The 22,240-nt window shown below is 32.8% G+C and overlaps 2 protein-coding genes across 2 annotated transcripts; both read right to left on the reverse strand.

Annotated features, from left to right (window-relative positions):
• Positions 1–3,374: 3,374 nt before the first annotated feature.
• On the reverse strand, positions 3,375–7,643 carry LOC132276449 (uncharacterized). Its single transcript, XM_059777875.1, has 12 exons — positions 7,193–7,643; positions 6,116–6,200; positions 5,867–5,918; positions 5,742–5,762; positions 5,593–5,646; positions 5,400–5,450; positions 5,204–5,275; positions 5,000–5,068; positions 4,508–4,546; positions 4,216–4,338; positions 3,983–4,075; positions 3,375–3,855 (listed from the first exon to the last, which is right to left on the reverse strand). Exons 1-12 carry the CDS (start codon positions 7,302–7,304, stop codon positions 3,661–3,663), a joined length of 966 nt encoding a protein of 321 aa, XP_059633858.1. The 5' UTR covers positions 7,305–7,643; the 3' UTR covers positions 3,375–3,660.
• Positions 7,644–18,282: 10,639 nt separating this feature from the next.
• On the reverse strand, positions 18,283–18,846 carry LOC132278262 (squamosa promoter-binding-like protein 6). Its single transcript, XM_059780064.1, has one exon. The coding sequence runs from the start codon at positions 18,844–18,846 to the stop codon at positions 18,283–18,285; it is 564 nt and encodes a 187-aa protein (XP_059636047.1).
• Between the last annotated feature and the right edge of the window lie 3,394 nt (positions 18,847–22,240).

Consider the following 22,240-nt stretch of genomic DNA (forward strand, 5'->3'; position numbering starts at 1 on the left):
ATGAGCTTTCCTAATGATTTTTAGGCTGTCAACTGTCGATTGGTCAATCTTTTTCTTTATTTTTTTTTTTTTTTTTTGCACATTTATTTATTTAAATTACACCCCCTGTCAATTGGTTGGGTTTTCTCGTATTATTATAGTATTAGTTGTCTATTTTAAGAAGTAAAACTTTTTAAGAGAAAAATGCAATTACTGTATTGTCTTTTTTTTTAAATTAGCGAATGCATTTATATTGTTCTTTAAAATTATTAAATTATTCTTGTAAGTTTAAATAAATATATTTCTAATTTGAGATTTTTAATAAATTAAAGGATAATAATGAAAAAGTAGCTGACTTTTTAAATAAAGTCACTAATTTAAGACATTCCTAAAAAGAAAGATATATTGTATAAATTTATTCTATGGTGATTATAAAATCACAAATCACAATAGAAAAGTATATATCGTATCAATGTAGATGCGTACAAAATATATATATATAATTTTATGTATAATATAAAAGAATATTTTATTTCTATGTTCAATCTTCTTACAAAAAGAATTACGACAAACAATATGAGATTTCTAATGCATGAATAACCTTGGAATAAATTAGTCATTATATATCACAATACTTAAAAATAAATAAATTAATTAGTCATTATATATCACAATACTTTTTATAAATATATATATATATATATATATATATATATAAAAAAATTAGGCTGCGTTGCAAAATGTTTAATAAGTATTGAATATGTGATCAAAATGTCTTATAAGTATTAGATAAGTGTTTGAAATTAAATATATATATATTAAAAATTTTGATATAATATTTAAGAATTATATAGCATATATTTGCGATTATCTGAAAGTATTATTAATTATTACACAATATCAGTACATTTCCTTACGGTTTGTGCTTCATGCATATTATGAAACACCAAATGTGAATATTAGAGCGTGATTAGAGTTTTTTTTCTCCTTTTTCCCTTTCTTTAGTTAATACATGAAAAACTTTTGAATAGTTAATTTTCTTTTATATTTTAAATTTATTTGTATTTTATATCACACCATAGATTGATGAGATCTATTTTATATTGGCGCACAAAGTCGTACAACTTGATAACAAACTTCCATTGTGTATATATATGACTCAATTGTAGTAATTCACTAATGGCCTCGAGTTAAAATGAAGCAGCAAGTCATTAATAGTTGTTTGACTTGTCCAATTCAAAACAGGGTTATGTCAAACATGCACTGCTACTACCTTCTTCTTCTTCTTCTTCTTCTTCTTCTTCTTCTTCTTTCTTTATTTATTTTTTATTTTATTATTATTATTATTATTTTTAACAAACCTAGGGGTGCAGAGCCTCGCCCCAAGGATACACCGGATAAGTCGGGAGTGATAATGGAGGCTAGCAAGATTTGAACACTGGACAATAGATTAGATCAATTTATGCTTTTGTAACAAAGCATACTCTAAATACCCTCTCTCTCAAAATATATATATATATATATATATATATCTATATTGTGATGTTTTGGCCTGATTACTCAACAATTCGGTTGAAATTTTTTTATTTGTTTTTATTCATAGGTCGTGGACCCTAATTAGGGTTCATTTGTAACTTAATATGTAAGGGCATTTAAGGTTTGAATTGGAAGTAAGAGAGTGAACACTGAAATTCATACATAATTGAGAGTGAGGAGTTAAAATTTTTAATTTTTAATTTTACAGGTATTGAAAACTTTCATCGAATTTATAGATGATAATTGATATAATGCGTCCGTGGAAGTATAAATATATATATATATATATTTTTGGTTAATTACAATGACACCCCCTGAGGTTTGCTATAATGACAACTATATACAAGTTGAGTCTTTTTTGAACGATGACACCCCTTTAGGTTTGATAATGTTAACAAAGGTACTCCAATGGTTCTCACACTTGGTGAATTGACATTATTGTCCTTTGACTAATTTAATTACCAATTTATCCAATTTACCATTCTTTATTATTTACCAAAATACCCTAAGTAACCCTATTCATACTAATAAACCAAACATCCACCCCCACCACCATTTCACAGCCCCCATAGCCCCTTTTGTATCTCAATCTCACCAAAAGCTCCACAATCCAAACACCCCCAAACCCCAACCCAATTTCAAAATTTGTGCCACCTATGCCACCGGCAAGGGCAAAAGGATTGTAGTTGAGACAACTACAACCTTTGGGTTCAAAATTTTGATGGAAACATTCACAATTGATGAGATTGGTCGGGATGAGAGAAGATTGGTTCGCTTGGAAATTCTACAAGTCTTTCTCTTGGGCTCCGGCGACGATGACGACCAAAGTGATGAGATTGGACTTCGGTGATGTGATTCCGGTGTCGGTTGGGTTTATGTGTGTGTGTGTGTGTGTGTGTTATAGGTGGCATAGGGAGAGAAAAAGGTGAAGGCAGCGGCGTTAGGGATCTGTACTAAAGGTCGGAGGTGTCGATGGCGTCGTAGAAGAGATTGTAGCCGTTCAATAGCTGGGTTGCGATCACGTTCTCGAGTTCTTACACACAATAACTAGTGGTGGAGGAGAAGTGGTGGTGGCGGCTGTGGTGGAGAAGTGGTGGCGGCGGCTGTGGTGGAGAAGTGGTGGCGGTATAAGGAGGGAGATGATGGCGGCGACTGTGGTTGGGGAGATAGCTACAGCGGATGTGGTTGGGGTGATCCGGCGGCGACGACTGATGTGGAGGAATGGAGAGAGGTGGGGAACGTTGCAGTGGAGAGTGAGGGTGGAAGTTGTGGTGGTGTAGGACCGTAGGAGAGACGGCGACTGTGGTTGGGGAGATAGCGGCAGCGGATGTGGTTGGGGTGATCCGGTAGCGGCAGCGGATGTGGTTGGGGTGATCCGGTAGCGACGGCTGATGTGGATGGGGCAACGGCTGATGTGGAGGAGTGGAGAGAGGTGGGGAACGTTGCAGTGGAGAGTAAGGGTGGAAGTTGCGGTGGTGTAGGACCATAGGTGGGTTTCGATGGTGGTTATATATATATGTATATATATATATATGTCTTTTTCTTGATTTTTTTGGTGTTTTCTGGATTGTTTCAACTGGGATGGTGTTAACCCATCTGGGTTATCTTTAACTTTATTGCAATTGATCTGATGGTGCTGATGTAATAGTGTGTATATATATATAAGGGCAAATTTGACTTTTCATGAGTTCTAATATTTTATCATAAAAATGAATTAAACATTGAAGGGCAAAGTAGTCTTTTACAGCATTTTAAGGGCATGTTTGGATAAAAATTCTCACAGTGTCAAAAAAACAGTTAAGTTATATATGATTGTCATGATGTCAAAAAACGCACGTGGGACTAGTTACCGAGCCGGATTGGAAAAAACCCGTGATAAATTATCACACACATAATGAAGATAATAGTTTCCAACCAAACCAACATAATACTAATCTTAATGTTGGACAGTAATGTAGACAATACTACAAACAGGATAGATACATTGTTCCTCGCAAATGTGAGGTATTTTGAGAAGTCTTAGACCGAACTAAAATGAAAGACGGTACAGGAATACATTCCCATTTATTTGGTCACTGGTTTGCGTCGAACTGGAGGTACGTACTTGCATTAGCTCAACCGGATCGAATCCTCCACTGAATTTCATCAGATTGATGACAACGACATGAAAGATGATTCCACCATTGAGAGTGAAATAGACCCGTTTATGTATGGTACAATATATGTTTGCATGTCACTGAAAGACATATTTGCATGCTCTCCCGGCACACTTAAGTATGTCACCTTTCCGGCGTCATCCAAGGTTTTCAAACCGATCCAATCTTCCGTGTACAGACTTGTCTGGATTATTGACATAAAAACAAGAGAAATATGTCAAGGTTAAAAGAACAAATATCCTAAACAAAGAGGCAGCATTAGTTATAATGTTTTATATATATATATATATACAATGAAATGAACACATTACCTGGTTTGCAGGCAAAACAGTGTCCTTAGACCCATCTGGATAATACCAAAACCAGGAGGTTTCTTTAGGTACCAAAACACTGTCTTGTTCATGCTGATGCAGAATATATACAGAGAAAAGACATCACCAAAATGAGAGCATTTTCCGACTTCAGAGATAGAGAACAATTGAAAATTATATACACAATTCCGCGAAGATTCTGAGGGAAAACAAAAAAGATTTCTTTAACTTACCATGATAAGCACCAAATTGTCCAAACTGGTAAACCGTTCCCTGTAAGTAGAGTTTCTACTACCATTGATTTCATTGTTAAGCTTTGGAAGAAACTTACATCCTTTCAAATACCAATCAATTTCCTGGGAAAAAGAAATCCTTGTGCTGGATCAGCTCTTAATATTGTAGGATCAATGTAGTTGTTGATGTCATACATGAAAGGTTGTGACGACAATCAAGGAATGAAATACATTCAGAAATAAACATCATTTGACCTAATAAATCAGCATCCCTAGAGTAGTATATACTTACGGTTGGAATTTTAATAAAACCTGCAGGTGCCGATATATTCTGCAATCACATCAAATGAGGTAATTTAGATGTTATGTAGTCTTAATCAAGAGAAAAGATCAGCAAGAAAGAAGACAAAGAAACCGCGACAAAGAGGAATGAACCTGTTCTTGAATAAGAAATTTAGAATTCAAACGTCATACTTCCTCTCTCCCACTTTAAATGTCGGCTTCGGGACGGCCACAGTCGCGGTTCGCGATGCCGACATTTAAAGTGGGATGGAGATAGTATTACCAAAGAAACTCCTATTGAAAACCCTATTTTGTGAAAAAATGACTTCCCATCGTCACAAAAATGTGTGAGTTGCGGTTCCCGAAACCGACATTTAAAGTGGGACTGAGGTAGTATTACCAAGGAAACTCCTACTGAAAACCCTATTATGTGAAAAAATGTCATGGAATGGTACAATCTAAAGTTCTAGATTTTAAGAAACTTTAAAAGAGAAATATTGACCTGTACAAATTCGGTGTAAACCCCCAACTTCAGGGCATCATTAGTGACAGAGCACGCGAAGTCTCCAAGCTACAGACACATCAAAGGAGGACTGCAATTAATAGGATGATGTACAACAGTAGAAGAGGAAAATGTGCATACACACTAAATAGTAATTTAAAATTCTTCAATCAAAATTTTCTTCATTGGTTAAAAGATAACTACCGTGTTATTCACAAGACAAGGAGCAGCAGCTACCCCAGCCTGAGGACCTCCTACTGATATGTAATTCTTCACCTGTATTGAATATATATATATATATATATATATGTTACAAGAGAGAGTTCGTCTCTGTTCTCTTTCTCAAAAGTCTAGTTCTTGAAAATTAGTAAATTAGAGATCCTATCAAGTTAGTTCTTACAGGAGGTGCTCCGTCACAAAACTCAATAACCCCTCGAGCTACCATGTTACCCTGTAATAGTTAAATGTTCACCAATTTGCACAAATCATTAAAAAAAAAAACAACACAAATATTATCAGTTTGATATTATATAAATTGCATTTCATGAAATGAAGTGAAAAATCAAAAATTGCAAAACCCCCTTCTTTGTCACCTGAGAAATTGCAACTATGTTATAACCATTACTGAGTTCACTCATGCTCTTGACCTGTAAATCGAAGAAAGTACTACTCTGAGTTTAAAATAAAAAATATATATATATACCAAACTTCAAATGTCATTCTCTCTCGACAGTTTTAACACCTTTTCGCAAGCAATTGCAGTCTGCAAATTTGCAAAACAAGAAGTGTGTTAAGAAATAATACTAGTAAATCATATATTAGACATCATAATTGACAACTCTCCTTGCACTAACAAGAAAAAATCACCTGTTGCGTAAGGGGCTTAAATATGGTATCCATGTATCCATTTCCAATTTCTCTACATGTGAGCCAAAAATATCAAATAATTAAATTCCTATTTAATTTCTTACTAATTCTACTCACGTAAACTCTGCTCTCCTCCACTTCAGGTATTACCTTCATTGTGCAGGGCATAGAGTTATATAATAATAACTTACGCAGACTTGAATTATGTAAGCATTGTCTTAATACATACAATACATAGTAAGAACGTACACACAAAATCCTTCAGCACCGGACCATTCCTTGAGACTATCAGTGAAATTTGTGACTTTAGCACTTTTGCACTCATCTACAATACCTGCCATAATATTCACAAAAAATAATAATAATAATAAAATAAAATAAAAATAAAGGTAAATATACGTCTACAAGCTAATCTGAAAGCTGCTAACCTGTTTGTTTGGACATAAAAAAGAATTTAGGTTTTGTTTTTAATTTTTTTTGATGTTCGGTTGTCGAAATTTAAATAAAATATTACTAAATAAAATATTTTATCAAAATCTAACCATTTAATAACTCTTGTTTTTGTTATGAAAATCTTTTTTAGAAATTTTGTCAAATAGTAAAAAATATATATTTAATAAAAAAATTTAACTTCAAAAACAAACAAGTGATGGGTTAGAGACAATCCTTAAATATCTTAATCATCAACTAACTACATATAGTAATATTGGAAAATGGCAAAATGCGGAAGAATATTAAAGAACTGAAGCATTACAAAAGAAATTGATATCATTGTCAAAGAACGTGAAAAATATTAGAGGCGTCTATAATTTATAATTATAAATTTTATATATATATATATATATATATATATATATATATATAATTCCATGAGATTACCTATTCTCGTAATCCACCACACAATATTTTTATTATTTTTTGGAGTCCATAATAATAGTATTGGATTTCTTACAGTCTTTCAATCCACATACATATAAAGTCAATTTTGAAGGTGTCATCGACTCATTGTAGAGATTTGAACTTTTAACCCTTATAATATAAGGTGAGAGTCTTGTCATTAATTTATTTCTTAAAGTTGAATCGCATATATAATTACGTAATCAAATAAACCATTTAAATGCAATTTTTATAACTTATATTCCATGTTTATCAAAGAATAATAGAAATTAATGCTAGGTACAACAGCATATAAGTATGTGAATTATTTTGAAAAGATTAGTAAGTATTAATTCATGAGCTAATAAATATAATTTGCTAATAAAGTAAAAGTGATCAATAATTAAAGAAGTAATTGAGAAATTAAGAATAAGAATTAAGATTGAGTACCATGGAACACCACAAAAGGTAGAGGTTTTGTGGTTGCTATGACAGTGAGAGTGAAGATGAAGATGATGGTGAAAACAGTATTTGGTAGTACTGTTACTGGGTTAGTAGCCATTGTTTTGGAGAATAATATATATATATATATTTGAGTGTCTTTGCAACAATGTGGAAGTTGCAGGAGTGAAGAGAATGAAGAAGCTACACATGTATATATAGAGGGAAACTAGAGAGAGAAACTGGAGGGAGAATAATGGATTGATACGGTTGGATGGCCTGAGGCATCGCTGTCAAGTGAAAATAATTAAAACGTTCATCAGATTTGCCAGAAACAAAATAAAATAAAATGAAAAATAAAAAATAAAACATAAAACATAAAACATAAAACATAAAACTTTATTGATGGTGACTATTCCATCGCGATATTCCCTATGATAATCACAAATGAACACCAAAAATATCGTTACACATATAGGGGCAGAACTAAAACTTTAGGTAAGGGGGAGATAAAATTAAAATTTTGTAATAATTTCAAGAGAAGAATTAATAATATTTTAAGGGTATGTATTGAAAAAAAAAAAAATTTGTAAGAACTTATGCTACGTTTGGTGTGCAGGAATGGAATGGAATGGAATGGAATGCTCATTCCAACCATTTCTTTTTTTGGTATGCAACTTAAAGTGGGAATGGCCATTCCAATGGAATGAAAATCCATTCCACAACTAAACCTATGGAATGACCATTCCATTCCCAAGTAATTTATTTTAAAAAATCAACTTCCCAAAACACCCTCATATTCCAAATCCATATTCTAAGTCCAAAAACCACCATTACCTTCCATATTCTAAGTCCAAAAACCACCATTACCTTCCACTACAATCATCTTCGTCTTTCACCACCACCACCACTACCACTGCCTTCCACCACCACCGATTTTCACCATTGCCCACCACTTTCCACCACCACCACCGCCACCGCCACCGCCTTTTACCACATCTACCACCACCGTTTGTCACTACCACCACCGCCGCCTTTCACTACCACTACCGCTACCGCCACCACCACTGCTGCCATTGTCTTTCACCACCTTCCACCACCGCCGCGGACATCGCCTTTCACCACCTTCTACCACCACCATTGCTACCGCCTTTCACTACCACCTTCCACCTTCCACCACCGTCACCGCTACCGTTACCGTCACGGCCACAGCCCTACACCATCACTGCCACCTTTCATCACCACCACCACTGCTGCCACCTTCCACAACCACCAACGCTGCCGCCATCGTCGCCGCCATCGCCTTCCACTACCACCATCGCCTTCTATCACCTTCCATTACCACCACCATCACCACCTTCCACCACTGCCACCGCCACCACCACCACTGCCACCTTTCACCACCACCACCGCCACCGCCACCATTACCAACACCGTCGCCGCCTTCCACCACCACCGCCATCGTCACCACCTTCCACCACAACCACTACAGCCACTGCCACTGCCATCGCCTTCCACCACCACCATAGTCACACCATTATCTCCTGCCACCACACTACTGCCACCGCCTTCCACCAATACCACTACCACCTTCCACCACCACTGCTGCCACCAATTTCCACCATTACCACCGCCGCCGCCTTCCAACACCACCACCTACACTACTACCGCTTTCTACCGTTCACCACCGCCACTGTCACTATTTATTTTTAAAAAATTATTAGAGAATTTCATTTTATTAATTTTATTTAATTTATTTGTTACTAAGAGGGATATTTTGAAGAATTCAATTAAAAATTTATTCCATTCTAAATTTTAAATTGGTCCAACCAAACACTATAATGGTTATTATCATTTCATTCCTACACATTTCATATTTACAACCAAACAATAGACTGAGAATGACCATTCCATTCCATTCCCATTCTCATTCCATTCCCATTTACATTTCATTCCATTCTTGCACACCAAACGTAGTTATAATGCACTTTTCTCATTATCATATCGCCAATTTAATCATATATATATATATATATATATATATATATATATATATAAACTTCAACCCAGAATAGGCAGGGCGGACCTATATGGAGATCAAGTGGGGCATGGCCCTCCCCAAATTATTTATTTATTTATTTATTTTTCTTTTGACAAATTCCAATTTTAAAGGAGACCTAAAAGGCTAAAACTGTTGAAATTAAAATTACTGAAAACTTTACATACCTAAAACATATTAGGCCCCTCCAAGAATTTTAAAAATCTCCATTTAACAAGGGCAATAGTTGAAACCAAATTATATTAAGATTTACTTACCAAAAAAATTCCACAAAGCTAATAAATAAACTCAATTTGGAATCTTTTAAGTTTATTATTGAAAGTGTTAAAAAAATAAGTGCAATTATTTTTGAAAATCCACATTCATAAATATTTGTGTATATATACATAAAGAAGATAACCCAAAATTTTCTTCTCTTAATTTGCTTTAGTATTATATATTGAACTTCAGATTTTTCTGTTTTTTTTCTGTTATTGTCTGCTTATATATATATATATATATATATATATATATATATATATATATATATATATAATTAGACATAAATTTGAAATACGTACTTTTTTGTTTATACATGATCTTATCTTAAATTTTTTTATTAAAATAATATAGAATTAATACTTAATTTTTTTTGTTTATGCATGGGATTTTTTTTATCAAACTTTTTCTCTCAGAAAACAAATCAAAAAAATTTGTTCACCTTTAAGTTCATCTTAAAGAGTATTTTGGTTAAGTAAAAATGAAAAGGAAGAGGAAAGGAGGAGGATGATATATATCAAAAAGGAAGGAATAAGATTATAGTGTTGAAATGCTTTTAAATATATATATATATATATATATATATTTGAAAAAGAGAATTAAAAAACAAAGAAAAAATTTATTGTTGGATAAAATATAAATTCAAGAAGTAATCTAGACCTACAAACAATCACAAAAATTTTATATTTTATGCCCGTCTGTTAGGATGAAAGAAATTTAGAAGAAAGGAAAAGAATAAGAGATAAATGAAACATTTATAGGGAAGATATTGTGTCATTCTTTTTTTTTTATTAAATAAAAAATAAAATAGGAACTAAGGAAGAAAAGATAAAATGTTAATTATATAAATATATATATATATATATATATATATATATATATAGTTTAAAAATATATATAATACTCTTGCCTTTCTTTTTTAGTATCTTTATGATAACTTGTAAAGGCAATCATCCTCTTTTCTCTCTTGTCTCGTTATCTTAACTAAAAATAAATTGGGTAAAGTACAGTCACACCCTTTGAGATTTGGCAAAAGAATACTCAAAGAAAATTTTTCTTTTTTTTTTTTTTTTTTTTTTTTTTTTTTGATAAAAACACCCCTGAAGGTTCAAAAATGGAAAAAGACACCCCCTTTATATGAGAAACTGACCAAATTACCCTTTAACCGTTTAGGAGACTTTTTTAATTTTACAATTTAATAAATTGGACCAATCTACCCTCATGAACAATTTATGCATAAAAAAAAACTTTATATTGTTCACTTCTTTTTTTTTGTTATTTATTTTATAAATGTCCCAACTTCTTAAAAATGTACACGTCTAAAATAATTTTTTGATCCAATACATATATTTCAAATAAATTATATTTTGTTATTACTTCTTTTCCTTTTCTTTTTCTTTTTTATTTTTAAATTAAGATACTTAATTCTTTCATATAAAAAAATTAAACCAATCTCTTTTCCTTAAAAATAAAAATATGGTACCAGTATAACTTTATGCATCTTAAATTATATATCAAATATTATGCATTTCTGAAAATAAAAAGGAAAAAATAATAATAAAACAAAGAGGAAAAAATAATAATAAAACAAAGACATGCATAAAGTTAAGATGCATAAAGTTATACTAGTACATATTTTTTTTTATGTTGGAAAATACATAATATTTGATATATAATTTAAGATGTATAAAGTTATACTGGTATCAATATTTTTTATTTTTAAGGAAAGGAGATTGGTTTAATTTTTTTAAATGAAAGAATTAAGTATCTTAATTTAAAAATAATAATAATAACAAAATATAATTTATTTAAAATATATATATTGAATCAAAAAATTATTTTAGTAAATTTTTTCTAAATATCCTTTTATCAAATTTAAAAAAGTGTGACTATAGTTTACTCAAATAAATTTATTTACTTTTTCAGGGTCTTCTTTTCTTCTTACCCAACGAAGTATTATTTAAGGTTTTTCTCTCTCTCTATTATTTTCCTCCGACACCCACCACGATTGAAATGAGGATTAAGTTTCTTCAGATTCAGAAGTTCTCTTGTCGTTGTGTGTGTTCTCATTATTTTGTGTTGTGTGGTCACATCCTTTTCTCTTGTCTTGTCGTGCGCTCTCTCTCTCTATCTCTCATTTCTCTTCCTTCCTTTTTCCCTCCAATTCCTGGCGTTTTTCTCAAGGCTTTAGCCTTTCAACACAGAAAAAATGCCCACGTGAATAAAGCTTCTGACGTCAAGTTGCTTTGGATTTGGAATTTAAAACAAGACATGTCTTCCGTTTTTTACATTAACTTTTAGATATTAATTTCCCTTTAAAATAATACTTGTGATCTTTAGTTTTAAGATAAAAGAGGAGTGATGATTACAATTATGCAAGTCATTGTTTATTTATAGTTGCAGTTAAAATTAACCAGTTTAAAATACATTAATTATTTAAAATTTTTATTTTTATAAAATTCTATTAACTCTTTAAACAAAAATACATTTTTAAATTATTCTTATTTCTTCTTTTAATCGATTCATATAAGTAAGGATAGGTGCATATATGTGTGTATAATAATAATAATAATAATAACTAATGTGATATGAATAAATGCTGAAAAGAGAATAAATAAATAAATGATTAGATAGGATAATTCATTCACAAGAAATGAATCCTAAAAATTAAAAAAAAAAAAAAAAACCAAAAAGAACGAGATAGGTTCTGAGATTTAAAAAAATATATATGCAAAATTAGTTTTATATACGTATATATTTCTTTTTTGGTTCCTTTCCGTTTATTTCCTTTTTAAAAAAAAAAAAAAAAAAAAATCCATTTATACAAAGATAGTTGTAAAAATAAAAAATAATATATATATTGGAAAAAACAAAAAAGGAAGAAATATATAATTCATTTTTTTTTTTACCTTTCTTTTTATTCTTCTTGGATTTTTTTATCGCTTTTTTTTTTTTTTTTTTCTTCCTTTTATTTTTTTTCAAATCCATCAATCTCTTATGAATGAATTATCCTATTTATATATTTTTTTCTTTTTTAAAATCCATTCACATAACTAACCACACATGCTCGATTAAAAGAGGAGAGAGGATGAAAAGAAGAAAGATTAGATAATATAAAAGAGTATTTTTGTCTAAAAATTAATGTTAATAAAGTTTCATAAAAATAAAAACTCAAAATGCATTCAAAATTAACCAATCATAACAGCCACTGTGAACAAATAGTCGCTTGTCCGAATGCAATTAACAGTCCTCTTAAAATAAATATCTATTTTGAGACAAAATAATAATATTTTTTATTTTTTAAAAAGAGAAATTATTGCATAATTTTCAATCATCTCCATAAATTACTAATTTACATTTAGAGTAAATTGATACATTTGATTGTATGTCAGTTAATAATTGGTTCAACACCGATGAATTAACCCTGGTTACAAAATAATTTTTCTTATTGAAATCATGATCTGTGAGAGTTATGAATCAAATTATTAAAGGAATAAAACAAACCCTGATTGAAACTTCCAAACAGTAAATAGGGAAAATTAATTGCCAAGAAAAATAAAGAAAGTACATTTTAATTATATTTAATTTATCCCATCTTTATCTATATGTTTTTGTTTGTTAGTTCGCGATTGTCCCCTCTTTTGTCCGTAACACAACTTTTCTTCTTAATTTATAAACCCATTGAAACATTTATTGCTCATTTATTCACATTCTGCACACTATTTGAAGTACGAATCTTCTCAAAGGCTATCATTGTTCATTCCTTGCAAAACCCACCAACCATTTTTTGTTTTTTTTCTCTCAGTTTCTAATAATGAATCAATCTGGCTCAGTTGATGCGACGGAAGAGGCTATCATTCCTTGCAAAACCCACCAACCGTTTTTTGTTTTTTGTTTGTTGTTTTTTTCTGCGTGTGTCTAATATCGAATCAATCTAGCTCAGTTGATGCGAACGTACACCAACTCTCGGAGTATTTTATTTCTCTCAATGCGCACAGGTAAAATGTGATGTTTGTTTTAACATGATTGATCATAACAAGTTTTTATTATAATTGAAAATTAACGTTATATCCTTATGTCTAATAATAACTTAATTCTTTTGATCAATAGAGGGTAATTCATGAGTTCAAATCAAGACTGCAATGAACTCGGTTTTCTGAACTATTTTTTAATTTGAAATTCTCTGGTAGAAATTTTTTTAAACTATTTTCCTTTTTTTTAAAAAAATAACAATTTAAGAAAGTTTTGAAAAGAACCAAACTTTTGATAAATACCTTGAACTTGGTTTGTGTTTGTTTATGTGATAAACAAATTAAACTTCATAAACGAACCAAGTTTAAACACTTCCTTACTCAACTCGTTTGTTTGTGAACTTTGATTAACAAAGCTTTGTTAAAGACTTGTTTTAGACTCACGAGTGTATATATATATATTTTAACCCAAATTTTACAAACAATAATTATTACTTTTTAAATAACACTTTGAATTTCTTCTCTTTATATCTAATTTTTAATATTTTTGGTTTTTCTTTGCAGGTTAAAAAAAAAAAAAAAAAGTTTTGAATGGTTTTAAAAAACTACGCCCGAGCACAACCCAACCCAACCCAATTTCACTTATTTAAAAAGCGCCTTTCATTTTATCTCCAAATTTCTTAGCAGCCAAACAGAGGTTAAAGCCCACAACTGGTTAAAACCCAAAAACAAAAAAAGCCAGAAAATACCTGTGTTCTTGGTAGGATCTGAAGGGTTAGCATATCTGCGAGGTAAAAAGATACCAGTGCCAGCACACTTCCTCTTCACACCAGATCCACCAACAAACACAACTATCTTGCCTCAATCACACTAGTTTAGAGAGAGAAAGAGCCGCCCCGGGGGGGGGGGGGGGACAAGAATAGAGATGGAGGGCTGAAATGATTTGCCCTAAAAATAGAGTACGTTTTTGCTTTTTTTTTTCTGCTGGCCCATTATCCATGGGCCTATAAATTACATTAGTTAAATCTATAAATATATCTTTTAAAATATAAAACGGTTTTTTTTATCTAAACATAATTACTATTCTTTTTTTTATTGAGTTAAAATTATTATTCTTTTCTCTTCTTTTTTTTTTCCGTAACTAAAGTTATTATTATTATTATTTTTTTTTTTTTACGGTAACAAACAAAGCCCAAATATTTATGCAATTTGGTTTTATACAGCCTTTGGCAGTCAAGTCCGGACTCTATGCAATTTGGTTTATTGGCAGTACCGTATTGGCAGATGTACGAAAAAAATCGAAATTGAATTGTTGTTTCCAGCTGGTGCCCGTCTCTCTCGCTCTGTAGTCTGCTTTTGATGCACAATGCTTTTTAAAATAAAAAATACAAAATACAAAGTTATTATTTATGTCTTTTACGGCGTATACACTTTTAAATTATCTTCTATTTTTAGAACAATTAATTTGCGACAAAAATTTCACAAATCACAATAATTAATGAGCTATAAAAATAATTCATTTATCATTTAAAGAACTACACAACTTAATCTATTACTCAACTAATAAGTATTTTCTAATTTAATTTTTTTTTTAATTATGTTATGTTATGAGAATCGTGTCAAACATATTTTGGGCTTTGACATGAATTATTTGACCTTTTAGACGTGCCAGTGCTACCTAGATTATCGTTAATGTAGGATGTAGAATGCAAAAATAAGAAAAAATGAATTACTTTACGTTCTTTTGTACCTATTGTTACAGATATTTTAATAAAAATAAAAATAATATTTAATATAATTATTTATTATATATATTATATGAGTTACATAATCATTATTACATGAGTTAAATAATATTATGGATATATTATTTCAATTATTTTTTCTATCATAATATACCTTAAACGTTACATATTTACTATCTATATGTAAGGATCCGAACCCGTGGGTCCGGACCGTTAACCGGGTCCTCGCCCTGACCCGAGGTCAATTAGGTCATACTCACGACTTCCTATGTCCAAAAACCATCATAAGGCTCACTCCGAGGCTCAACATACCGTAGAACATATTCTTACCATGAAGATCAATATTACAGGTCAAAAGGGAATAATCAGCCGGCTGATAGGCTTTCATCGGTCGGCTGACAGAGCAAAATCAGCCGGCTAACCTACAAGGTCGGTCGGCTGAAACGATAGGGTAAATTTTAATGCGCTCGGGACTTTCACTGTACAAGCGTCGGTCGGCTGACGATGGGGGTTCGGTCGGCCAAACCTGGAGTTTCGGTCGGCTGGTGATGAGGGTCAGCCGGCCGAAACATGCTAACCTAAGATTTAACTCACTGAAAGTGTATTCTGACTGTGCTTCCAATATACCAAACCTATATTAGACCTGTTTTGCAACCCATTCCGAATTCACGGCAAAATATGAATCGTAATGCGATTAAATGGTATCAACAATTTATCTAAACCTGGCCTCTTTTACCATTCATTACAACATGCTTTCATAGTTCATAATATATAATATGTGTTATCAAAAAATTTAGTTACATTCCAAAACGAATACATTCATAAGTTACACTTTTACAAAAGGATGAGCTAAACTCAAAAGGTGAGTAAATAGATTCCTATTCCTCTTTATGCTTGAGAGGAATTGACATCCACTACTTCTTTTCCCCGTCCTGAAAAAAAATGTTTAATAATGAGGTAAGCAATTTACTCAGCAGGTGGTGTTTAAGGCACACCTCTTGTGACCCCATGAATCCAAATAATGAATAGGACAATAGAGAACGGGGGCATGCTAAGCTGGGAAAATACAATATAAATTTTCAAGTTCATAACAAATGAATATCGTACCATGAATGCAATGTCATGCATGTCACTCCCCATTTCCAGAAAACGTCCATCACTTCGCAAACTGTTAATATAACCCGCCCTTTGGTATCTCCGCAGCGACACGAGAGAAGAATTGGCTATTATCCCTGACCCTTGGTACTTCCGCGGCGTCATTTGGGACCCAGATAGCTCAACCTCGCTAGGGCAATATCCATAATTCTCTCTAGGTTATATTAACACACCGGCCCTTTGGTGACTACGCGGCGACCGGGTTTTCATAAAATCACTTTAACCAAAATGTTTACCCAAAATCCCTTTTTCATTTGTTCAAAATCATTTCCCTTCATTTATGCCCCATAATATGCATGTATATCTCATGTATGCAATACTAGGGCAATAAGGGATTTCCATGCAACACAATAAGTAAACTTTCAAAGAATTTTAAGAAAAATTACTTATGCCTTCACATGTCATTTCTAGCAATTTTATCAACATAATAAACATAGAAAATCAACATTTAGACATGCTTTTCATACAAATCAACAATTACATATAATTATATGCTTCATATACACAATTAAGTCATTTATGAGATAGTTAAATCAAATTAAACATGCTTGACAACAATTATAGTAGAAAAACTCACAAAGGTGCAAGAAATGGGAATTAGAGACCCCTACCTCCAATTAAGCAAAAATCCCTAATTTGTGCCCTAGATCCCAACTCTCCTATAGTGCACCAAACACAAAATTGCTTCGATCAACTTATAGATCTCGTCATGGGCTTCAATTTGCCGCAAACGGCACTCAAAAATTCCAAAGATTGAAGGAGAAATCAAGTTCTAAAGTTTTGATTGAAAAAGAAAAAGAAAAAGCAAAGTAAAGGAGTAAGAGACAGAACCAGCGGGGAGAGAGCAAGGGAAGCAAGAAATGAGGCCTAAATGCCTCTTGGTTCAATCTTTAACATGATGTGTGGGCCCCACCAAAAATTAAATTTATTTTCTCTTTTATTTTTAGTTTCATTATACACCACATATATACTTATACACATTAATTCACAATCACTTAAAACACATTAAATAAAATAAATATGATGCAAATGAATCCAACCAAGATCCCCGGATGCAACAATCCCAGTAGCGGGTCCCACACGGGACCGTCCGTCTCGAAAAACTAGAAAAATGCGAAAATGACCAACCTTGCATTTCAAAGAGTCCTGAACTCAATTAAATACCCCAACCAACTCTCAAACACAACCGGCACACTTCACAGTGTCCGATACGCAAAACAACAAAAGACGAAATGCCCTTACAACGATAAAAATTCTGAAAAAATGAAAATTGACGAAGTTTGGAAACATCACACTATATATATGTACGGTAGTGGTGGTAGAGAGATAGGCTATAGAGTGATATATAGTAGAGACATTGATCTAAAATATAGAGAGATATATACTCCTATCATATTCTTTTTATCTTTTTAATATTTGTATATTTGAGTGATGATATATGAATAAGTGAGACTCGTATAGAAGTATTCTATATTATATTTTTTATATATTGAGTTTATGGGTAACGAGACACGTATAGACTTGGACCTAGTTTTCCTGTGGTCGTGCACATGGAGGAGACGTTGCTGTAAGTTGATTGGGTTGTATCTCGAAGCTGACTAGATTCACCAATACTCGCACGAAGAGAAGGACTATCAGCTTTAGGTCAATATGTTTACACATGCATCAACAATCAAGGTAGCACTTTCTTACCTATTTTATTAAGGTAATTTACACAGACCTCCCCTATAGTTTACCATAATTACAGGCGGCACCCTTCCTGTTCAGAAAATTACGCGAACTTCTCTTACTTTTTAAAATATCCTACATGGACCTCCCTTATCTGTGATGGACCGTTAAATACACTAACGAAGCTGTTGAAATTATTGAAATACCCTCTCCTTGACATTAAAAATTACGAAACTACCCCTCTCAGTTATCGGGTAGATCTTTCTTACAACCCTGCATTTGGCAAATGGGAGTATGAGAACTTAAACGTATTGCTCTAGCCCTCTTCCCCAGGATAGATGACTCAGATGCAGAGACAATGGGAGTTGTCTTCACAAAATCAAGAACATGAGCATCTCTATGATCAGCAAACCTCCCCAGCTTTAAATCAATAAGCGATGAATCACGACTGTTCGATTCCACAACCGAGCTCGATAGCTTCGAACTGGACTCCTTCTCCCCCAAAAATGCATTTGGTGTAGACCCAATTGGATTAACCATTCTTCCACCACCACTACTACTCCAAACATCCCCAATTGAGTGATTGGGCAACGATTTTCTCGTCATTTCTGAGAAACCCAATTTCATAAATCCCTGATTCTCAATGCCCTCTTGACCTGAGACTACTATATTACTTCCATAGCTACATGGGGTTTTCAATTCCGAATCCATAAACTGTTTTTTATCTCTCAAAATCGCATCAGTACTTGAAATAGCTTCATCAAATACAAAACCCTTTCCCTCAGAAACATAACTCCAAGACTCCATTAGAACACGCAAACACACTAAACTAAAAGCCCAAAAATTTGTCCCTATTCTACACTTCTACCCAACGACCACTTTGAATAGTAATTCCCAAAGCCTCAAATGAACTTATTACTTATCAGAGTATACATAACCATTAAAGATTTTTTTTATTAGCAGTGTACAAAATCGAAAAAAATCCACCATTATATCAACTCTTTGAGTCCCAATAAAATTGTGTAATCTTCAATTTCAGAAAACCCACTAACCATACAGACGAAAAACGAGAGAAATGTGTGGAAACATGTAAATATAACCAAAAAAACCTCTCAAGAAACAAGTAGACATGCTCATGGTCAATGGGTATCCATTCAACTGAAAGCAGAAAAGCAAATAGAGGTAAAAAGGCACTGCAGTAATGAGTAAACAAGAAATTCAGTGACTCAAACAAGAAAATTTAAATCTGCAAAAAAGATGAGAGAGAGAGGGACTTATTTAAAGAGATTTATTAGTATTGGCGTTCCTAACTCCATAGAAGAGCTTCTTGTTGTTGTTGTGTGTGAGAGAGAGAGAGAGAAGGAGGAGAGAGAGAGTCCACCTGCTTTATATATATCTTTTAAATATAATATTTATTTAATTATATAGATAAGGGTATTTTAGGGATTTTACTAAAAATAGTGGCTGATGTCATGAATTTCCGTCATTGACTGGCGTTGACCGTAATGGAAGGGAGGTCCGCGTAATTTTCGGAACAGGAAGGGTGTCGCCTGTAATTATGGCAAACCATAGGAGAGGTCTGTGTAAATTACCTATTTTATTATTATCGTTTTACTTCTTAATTTATATTTTTGAGATAATATTAATATTATATTGCTGAATTATTTATCTTGTTAATTTCATGTTCACTGTTATATCCATATTGTTCAAATGATGTATTATTCAATTTAATGAAAAAATCGTTCTTAGATTATTATGATTGGTGGTGTTGTTCATTATCTTGAATTTATTGTGTATGAATATTGTACTTTATATTTTTCTATAATTATGTGGAATTTCCACAACAGTAGAGCTGATAGATATCTCATATAATGTTAAGATATATTTTATTAATACTTATATTTATAAAATATGATAAATGAAAAATTCAGTGTTAGAAGAATTTGTTTTCTTTTATATGATCCAATGAATATATTATGGTAAATCCATTATTTTGTGCTTATGTATATCTTCTTTTACATTTAACTTTTTATGCTTGCCGTAGGCATTTTGATATTTGGAACTTTGAATTTTTATATTTATGTTCCGAGATTCTGAGATACCTAATATAGAAAAAGGAAATAAAGGCATATATAATATATGCTTGTGAGTAAGTGTAACACCCCCACATTTACCACGCATAAGTTGATCAGGCTTATACACGAAAAACGAGGGATATCAAAAAGAATTGGCAATATACAAGCATGGAATACAAAATGATGAAAATAAAAGAATTTAGACAGGAAAGGAACACTAAATAATACAACATCCATCCATCCTTTATTTAATACAGTACTCCATTACAACTTGGAAATCCTATGTCAAGGATCCCTAAATATAACCCTGAGAGTTCAACGTCAAAAGTAAATAAAAACTGAAACTGAAGTAATACATAAAACTTCTACCCTGAACTGGATCGTAAGAGTAGATGAGTTCGGATGGTGGTCCCACACTGCTAACCTCAACCTTGAAACGGGTACTGACCGTATCCTAAAATAACAACAATGGTGGGTCAACCCCACGAGCAAGTCCTCTCTACTATGACCAAAATCAGAGAATCAAATAAATTAATCATTATGAATCGGATGAGTACTATATCTGTATACATCATAAGGGGACTATCCAATGTATAACATGACCTCAACCAGAATAGACGGTGATCACTTAGACTCACACCAGGTGGTTAAGTGTCGCCTTTCCCTACCCGGGAAATCAGCTATTATACATGGTGCACGGTACTGACAACACCGACTATAATGAACTACACAAATGATAACACCTCTCAAGGTACTGATGAATATACTGAGCATATAAATTAGGCAACACATGCCGATAATATTAATAAATATACCGAGTATGTCAATTAGGCAACACATGCCAATAATATTAAACCACATACCCCGACAGCCACACATCTGTCTATAGCAACGAATGCATAAGGTATAAATGAGTCTCAACTTATTAGTCAGCTCACATGGTTCTATATGGCAACACATCCATATAATATAAATGCGACCTAATTTATTTAGCAGTCCATTTACCTCCTGAAATGTACACAGCATAGTAATAATGATTTGTATATCATTAACAACATAAATAATCCCGTAATGTATAATGGACAATTTATAAAACCAGGTAATCATTTAATTGAACATTAACCATTAATACCATTTAATAAAATAATGACACAATTAATATTTAACAATGTCATTAAATTAATTACATCTGTTTAATAGCGACCCGTACTGAAAATGATACAATTAATATTTAGAAATAGTAATCGGACATAATAATAATTAACGGGTAGTACAATAATCATTTAATGTCCCGCTAATCCCGAAAATACCAACTCGAGGCCCAAAAATGCAAGTCGAAGACTCTGGAAATTACAAATCAGTCCTTAGGGGTATTCTGGACTTTTCCAGCAGCTGCAGAGACCCCACACGCGCCCTCACGCGCTTCCCAGAGCTTCCTACACGCGCCGCCACTTTCCTCACACGCGCACGCGCTTACACGCGCCTCCAAGCGCGTCTGGCATCAGCCACGCGGGCGCACGCGCTCCCACGCGCGCGTTGAAGGCTCCTGCAGACGTGGCGGATCCTGATTTGTTGGTTGCATGGGCTTTGCTGCAGGCGCGCAACACCGGATCCATCTATCACCTTACACCTAATCCAACGGTCATTGATCTGGGTGTATCGCGCTAACATGGACCGCGATGCACCGGATCAATCTAACACTCCCAAGGGCCAGGATGTGCGCGCACACCAACCTGCAGTACGTCGCAACACACCGGATCACTCCGGTCATCTCCCCCATTGCCGGCGACCGGAAAACTCGCCGGAAAGTCGCCGGAAAATGCAGAAAAGCCCCGGAAAATTCCTAAAAATTCTAAAAAAAATTCCTAATGCCTTAAGGAAATATTTTTAGCTATTTTGAACATCATAGGATAATAACTAAGTATATACCATCCTAAATAATTAAAATTTCACAAATTTAATAAACTAAAATTCCTAATTTATTAAACTCCTTACATGGTCTCTATGCTCTAAAATAATATCAATAAACTAAATAATTAATTTATTAATTCAAAGGGGAAAAATAGATAATAACTTGCCTTTTTGAATTTAAAATAAATCTGCCGGTTGCGCGTAGTCGAGTAAAT

The sequence above is a fragment of the Cornus florida genome, unplaced genomic scaffold (assembly GCF_030987335.1).
Source record: "Cornus florida cultivar Cherokee Brave unplaced genomic scaffold, ASM3098733v1 CherokeeBrave_3.0.0_Hap2_Chr10, whole genome shotgun sequence".
NCBI lineage: Eukaryota > Viridiplantae > Streptophyta > Magnoliopsida > Cornales > Cornaceae > Cornus > Cornus florida.

Excerpts from the sequence above, each read along its gene's own strand:
- LOC132278262 (XM_059780064.1), bottom strand. The coding sequence starts at position 18,846 with ATGGAGTCTTGGAGTTATGTTTCTGAGGGAAAGGGTTTTGTATTTGAT.
- LOC132276449 (XM_059777875.1), bottom strand. The coding sequence starts at position 7,304 with ATGGCTACTAACCCAGTAACAGTACTACCAAATACTGTTTTCACCATC. Across the intron at positions 5,069-5,203 it reads CTTGTCTTGTGAATAACACG|CTTGGAGACTTCGCGTGCTC; the intron begins GTAGTTATCTTT and ends ATGTGTCTGTAG. Across the intron at positions 4,076-4,215 it reads ACAATTTGGTGCTTATCATG|CATGAACAAGACAGTGTTTT; the intron begins GTAAGTTAAAGA and ends ATTCTGCATCAG.